At 42.3% G+C, this 6,917-nt stretch overlaps 1 protein-coding gene across 5 annotated transcripts in view; it reads right to left on the reverse strand.

The window, feature by feature from the left end:
• LOC108429407 (glucocorticoid receptor) overlaps nucleotides 1-6,183 on the reverse strand; it is a 53,143-nt gene extending 46,960 nt beyond the window's left edge. For 2 of the 5 annotated variants that reach the window (XM_017701117.2, XM_017701113.2), the window contains exons 1-3: nucleotides 4,846-6,183; nucleotides 4,208-4,352; nucleotides 2,874-3,964 (exon numbers count right to left, since the gene is read on the reverse strand). In XM_017701117.2, coding sequence (XP_017556606.1) covers nucleotides 2,874-3,955 — 1,082 coding nt within the window. In that variant the 5' untranslated portion in view covers nucleotides 3,956-3,964; nucleotides 4,208-4,352; nucleotides 4,846-6,183. The remainder of the gene's footprint in view (nucleotides 1-2,873; nucleotides 3,965-4,207; nucleotides 4,353-4,845) is intronic. The other 3 variants (XM_017701114.2, XM_017701115.2, XM_017701116.2) reach the window with 3 other exon arrangements.
• Between the last annotated feature and the right edge of the window lie 734 nt (nucleotides 6,184-6,917).

Raw genomic sequence — 6,917 nt, forward strand, 5'->3', positions numbered from 1 at the left:
ATAAAATAATACAAAAAGTGTCTAAGATTTTTGGCTTTCAGCAGTAAATTGTAAGCATATAGCAATATGTGTACAGGGTGGGCCATTTATATGGATACACCCAAATAAAATGGGAATGGTTGGTGATATTAAATTCCTGTTTGTGGCACATTAGGCACATTTATGTGAGGGGGAAAACTTTTCAAGATGGGTGGTGACCATGATGGGCATTTTGGATCCAACTTTATTTTTTTTCAATGGGAAGAGGGTCATGTGACATCAAACTTACTGAGAATTTCACAAGAAAACCAATGTGCTTGGTTTTAACGTAGCTTCATTCTTTCATGAGTTATTTACAAGTTTCTGACCCCTTATAAAATGTGTTCAAAGTGCTGCCCATTGTGTTGGATTGTCAGCGCAACCCTCTCCTCCCACTCTTCACACACTGATAGCAACACTGCAGAAGAAATGCTTGCACAGGCTTCCAGTACCCGTAGTTTCAGGCGCTGAACATCTCGTATCTTCACTGCATAGACAATTGCCGTCATCAGATGACCCCTAAGATAAAAGTCTAAGGGGGTCAGATCGGGTGACCTTGGGGGCCGTTCAACTGGCCCACGACGACCAATCAGACATAAATTCAGATGGAACAACCAAAATATACCCTGGAGAATAAGAGGTTAAAAATCTAGGTCTTATCAGCACCTGTGAGCCAGTAAGCAGGCTTGTTCCAAAATCTAGCCTGCAGAGTGACTGTCTACATTCAACATGCATGGCATTAATACTAGCACTTCTTTATTAATCTCTGTAAATACACCCAGTTACAATACCTCACAGACCCACAGACACACTGACACTTCTTCTTCTTTAGGCCACACCCACCTCTAGTTTGTACTTTTTAAAAAAGTTATCAAAATAATTATCGTTCAGGAAAAGGTTTAGATACCAAAACATTTTAACAATAACCAGCCCTACATGTCAACTGTGCATAAAGAGAGAACAGCAAGCATATAAAGACATCCACGAAGAACCTAGCTCTCTTCAAATATGCTCATATATATCCTCATATAAAATATGATTCTGATCTGTCAAAGTCCACATGTTACTCAAATAAACCACTTCCGAATGGTAATTACAGGAAATAGTATACACCTCAATTACTGAGCATGTTTACCTATTTAATCAATCAAATCAATCAAAAAAAAAAAGTTTTTCTCATCTCATGTCGAAAATCAGCGATGTGGGATCAGGAGGAAAATGCACTCACAGGCACGCAGTCTTGCCAAAAAGCTCTGACTTTGCCAAATAAAATTAGCAAGGTCAACAGTGAAAATGTGATACTGGATCAGGAACATGTTACAATAACATGTAAGGAAAGCTACAGTCAATTGGCTTTAACCACAACTTATTCGATTTACGCAGCACAGCAACGGTCCAAAGACAAGTCCAAGTTGATTTAGTCAGAAAAGTATGCTGACCCACATAACTCTGACTTGGCTTTCCTACTACCCTGCAACACTGTTAACATTCAACACTGCTATTCCTTTGATGGAATAGCAAAGGAAGGTCGGTCAGCTCTTTCTGTGCAAAACACTTGCTTTCTAGCAAAAGACTGAAAAAATAAAAATATACAAACCTTACAGTAACAATGAACAGGCTACCCCATTATATGTTTAGATGATTTGTAATACAATATTTTCTTTTTTTTTTTTTTATTAGCTTGATCTAAAACTAGGAGACCATAATAATAAACTTCATGACATGGCGTTTCTAACATATCCCATCTTGTCCACGCAAAAATGGCGCTGTTGATTCAGCGTCTGTTCTGTTGTAATTAAATCCAAGCTGTAGCATTATTCTTTTTTGCCTGAGGTCCCAACCTCATGAGACAGGACAATATTAGAGAAGCAGGCATGCTAGTTTATTGTCCCATTCTCAAAGTATTCGTGACATTAACTCATTTCATCCTCTCTGGCTTCGCAGAACACACACAACAGTATTATGCACCCTGTGCTAGCTGCAGCAAAGGTTTGCAATACCCTATTGTGGTAGAAACAAAATTTTACCATTCAGCTCAGCTACTATAAGTCTACATGTAACTATTTAATAGCATGTGACCAGTCAGAGCTAACCCGAGATCAGTACTGTTCCTTGGAAATTTCTGAAAAAATAAAAGCCTTGGTGATCTTTGTAACACCTCAGAAAAGGGTATATGAGTTCATGGTGTGATCCATTCTGGCGTGAGGAGAAATGCATGGGGTTCATGTGTCTGTGCTTAAGAGCTGGGCAGGCACAGCAGTGAAGCAGAGCTGCACACGTGGCCTCCCAGGCCAAGAAACCGCCCACCCTACACACTAACAGAAACTGACAAATGAAGACTGCAAATAGGGACAAATATCCATTGTTTGAAGACTCCTCGTGTGACAGCTGTGTGGACTGGCTCCAACAACACTGCTTGAGTTTAAGTTGAACTGACAATTCACTGATCAAAGCTTAATGTAAAGAGAACAAAACTTATTGTAATTTAACAGCTATAACAAATTTAATAAATTACAGTCTTTTGGGTAATTTTGGCGAGGTAATATCACATAAAACCTGAGACTACAGTCATTGTGGGTCAAAGATTACCACTAAAAAACATATAAATGTTTATATCATGTCATCAGGGAATCTGCTAACACTAAAAATGTATGTTAATTGCCATGAGCGGAATTTTAATCCAAAACGCTTTATAAAATGTTTAGACAAGAAACAGAAACTGCATTAACTTTCTTGCCTAAGCAAATTTTCCAAAGCTGTTTATTCTGAACCCTTTGATTTAAACGTGTAAGCCTCTGCAGCCTCTTAGCAAGGCGTGCAAATTCAAATTAATAGAAAGTGATTGCACATCCTACCTGCTGTAAGTGTAGGTGGGCGGACAAGCCCGGGGCATCGCCTCGGTGGGCCTCTGCATTCCTGCATCCCCATATCCATTGCCCCGAATCCAGCCATCAACAGTCGGCAGTAGGGGATATAAGCCTAAAACAGGCTTCTGGTCAGGTAAGCTCGTGGCTGAGGAGGTGCTGGCTCCATAGTGGTACGACTGCCTGTCCATGCCACCAACACCTCCCAGCATTAGTGGCCCTCCATGGGGCCCTGGCATTCCAGACATCTGGCAGTAGCTCCTTCTCTCATTCTCTTGTTTAATGACCCCAGGCGTGCAAAGCTGAATGAAGTCAGTGTCCTTCTCCGTCTTTATGACTGGCATGTTGACACCAGGTTCCAGCATCTGCTGTGGATGTTCTTTCCCATTGCTGTTCACATTTTTACAGGTTCCGCTGTTGCCAGTGACAACGGGCTTAATATCCTTCAACATGTTGCTGCTGTCTCCAAGCAAGGCGTCCTCCACTGCCAGGGAGGAAAGAAAGGCAGTGTCCTCTGTCGTATAGAAATCATTAAGTTCCGGAGGTGAGCTGGGCAGGTCCAGACCCTGTAGGATGTCCAGAGTGTTTTCTTCCAACAGTTTCTCCTTTCCATCCACATCCTTTTCTGGCTGGCCATAGGGCCCAAAGTCATAGCCGATCTTATCCAGAGGGGAAAACTCCTCCATTTTAAAAGAGAACGGCTCAGGGGCCTGAACGCTGGAGTTCGCTGAGGTAGAGGTGCGATTTAAGTCCGCAATGCTCTCATCCAAGAGAGCAAAGTTATCCCCAAGGTTAAGTTCTGGTGGTTCCTTCTGCTTTTGCTGGTGCTGCATCGTGAAGTTTTTACCATACACTTTAGCATCTGGCTCCTGAGTGCTGTGTCCCATTGAGACTGGTCCTGCTATAGAGAGCTCCCTCTGAACATTACTGCCGTTCAGTCTGTTTGAGATGTTGCCAGAGGCTGAGGTGGTCAACATGGTGGCAGTTAAGTCTGTCAACTGGCCTCTCATGGTACGCTCCCCTAAAGTCAGATTTTCGTCTGGATTATTGCTGTGTTTCAGCCCACGATCCATCTCCTGAAGCTGTAAAATATTGAGAATGAGCAAAAAAAAGTCTCCTAGTAAAACCAAACAAAACACTCTTACAGATTTATTTCCTACCTTGTAAATAAATATAAATATTTTAGTGAGAGGATATAAAATATTTCTTTGATAGACAGATAGATCTGAAATTCACATTTGCCAGACTGAATGTTACACAAATATAACAACATAGAGATAAAATGACTCCTCACAGCTAGACTTAGCTTAAAAAATTATATCTACCTCACTTTTCAACTTTGCTCCCCATGTCCTTCGTCATATAAACTCGTGATAAATGCTGTCCTGCCCCATAAGGCTCATTAACTGCAGTCCATTCATCCGCACGAACCGGGGACGGACTGTAGCGTCTGTTGATGTGCAGAAAAGGCTGAAGGAAGGAAAAATCTTACAATAAAAAAACCCAGACAGTCCTCCAACTAGCCCTCCACAGTAGTGCAACCTGTTGGTCGCGAATGGCCACTGCATCCAAACCAAAGCTATGAAGTCAGCACAACTTAATTTATGATAACGTTTGGGGGCAAGAGAAATTACCCCCCTACAAAGTCAGTGTCACCCGCCGTTTCTATAGGTTAACCATATAAGGTACAGGTCACTGTATTGAGGGAGTGTAGTATATTAAATGCAGACTGAAGCAGAAGACCAAAGGGCATGGGATCCAGCAATAGCCTACCCTTATAACGTTATTCACATAGCTAGCCACAATACTGGTATGGGTGCCATTACAGACACTGAGCATTTAAAGCTATTAAAAGCTAACTATAAAGCGCAGTTATAGTCAGGATATATGAACCCGCGTCCGAATGTCAATAGCTGCCTTTTATACACCCAACGAGGGAGACTAGGAACGAAGCTCTGCTTACCTGTTTGACAATTACGAAGTACACAAGTTCATTTCCAGGATTTTAATCCAAGGTTTTTTTCTCCTCCACCTGAAAGCCGACCAGTTTCTTCTGCCTCTACTTCCCTCGCATGTTTGTCACTTGGCTAGCAGCGCTGCGAAAGGCTCGGATGGCGTAACGTTATTCCCGAACAACCGGGAGATTTTAGCCCGAGTGCTGTATTAACCCTAAACCGAGACTGTTTCAAAGTGACGTGTCAATAAGAAAAGCACTTACAGAGCCGCTAATTCGGCCGCTTTGGTCCACTTAAACGGAAAACAGACCCCAGTGGCAGAGCTGTTGCACTATCCAGACTAACCGCCGGCTCGCAGTGGTGTCGAATGCGGAATCGCCAACGTTACATAAGCGGCTTTGATAGCTGGACGGACGGGCAGCTGCACGCAACGACCTGCGTGTGGTAATTACGACGCAAGCTAAGCTCGACTGCAGCTAGCTAGTTAGTTAACTCTAGTTAGTTAACTAGTGTTAGCGTCTGCCATTGGACCCTGGTGAACGCCCTCTAAAACTACAGAGCTCCAGCTAACTGAGCGAAGCACAGAGAAAACTCCAGCCTTATTACTTGTTAACAAACTGTTCAGCTCCGTGTCCGTTAAGCAGTGAAAGCACGGCGTCCAAACGCGCTCGGATGACAGCAGCTACTGGCTTGTCAGACAGGACGGACATACCCCGTGTCAGACACTTGTCATCTTTCTGGCGTGTCACTTCGCACCAACTATGGTACAGCTTACATATAAACAGACAAATGAATCCACATTTCAGCTCACGACTTTCGTTTTTCCGCTTACTGTCGGTATCGACGGGCAGTCAGAGTAAAGTCAGAGAAGCTAACTTAGCTAGACAGCCGTGTTAGCGGTCTAAACGAAAGCTAAAAGCTGCCGCTGACAGGGAGCCCAACTTTCCCCCTCCTCTGGTTCACAAGAGAGCGTTCAAGACAGCAAAACGCGGGTAGCAAAGGACTAAAACATCCCAATTTCGTTTTTCGGGCACTAAAAAGTTGTTAAAAGGACGTGTATTCTGGAAAAAAGCAGCTAGCCTGCGGCTTAAATGGCGCACTAACGTTACAGTCCGGAGATAAAGCAAGGGGCGAAGGGCACGTTCACACCGACAGACAGGAGATAAAAAAAAAACCAAAAACTCTTCCCCCAAATTCTTTTTTAGTTAAATCAGGCAGCTCGAATGACTTCTAGCGTGGTGTAGCCGAGCGTATTGTCCGCTGAATAACGTTCATATGCTCAACAAAATGAATTAAAAATAGAAGCAATGCAAGAGACTTTGAACTGCTAACACGAAAGACGTTGACTAATTTACCAAAAAAGGGCAGACATGCGCAGACCGAGCCTGGCAGGTTTATACCCGCGCGCTGAGAGTCATATCTGTTTCATTAGGTGGTGTGGATGCTTGAATTAGGCACAGTTACGGTCATTTTGAATGTTTTAAGCGCTTCTTTAACGATTTCAAATGAATGAATAACTTTTCTTGTTTTTGATGCCGCTGCTGCTTTCGGAGTTGTGTTAATTTCATGACTTAAGCGAGACGAAATAAAGCATATAAACATCCTGATTCAAGGAAAATGTAACGCCACATTAGTCTATGCAGATTTGTTGTACATCTTCAGTGGGCTTTAAGCTATGGTGATTAAAGGGACATTCCACCCCTTTTTCAAAAATTCTTCATAGTTAAATCATTAAGATGTAAATAAAGTCATTTGAGCGGTTTGACGTGATATGCTCCCTTTTAGAGAAACTTGCCAAGTCAGAATTTTTCACAGTGGCAGTGATGGGAACCAGACATCTGAAGCCTCTCTCAGAAAGCTATTACATGAAATGTTTAAAAAATATGCTTCACACTGTGAAAACACCATAGTTTTAAAAATACGTTTTGGCCCAAAACTAAGACACATGCAGATTAACTCGTTTATGACAGTAAATTGGACAGCTATATATGTGTTGTAAACATCACAATCCTTGGTTCCTATTACCACCACTATAAAGAATACAGATTTTTTTCATTTTTAATCTTAACATTTGAATTAA

Source organism: Pygocentrus nattereri, chromosome 16 (genome assembly GCF_015220715.1).
Source record: "Pygocentrus nattereri isolate fPygNat1 chromosome 16, fPygNat1.pri, whole genome shotgun sequence".
Lineage (NCBI taxonomy): Eukaryota > Metazoa > Chordata > Actinopteri > Characiformes > Serrasalmidae > Pygocentrus > Pygocentrus nattereri.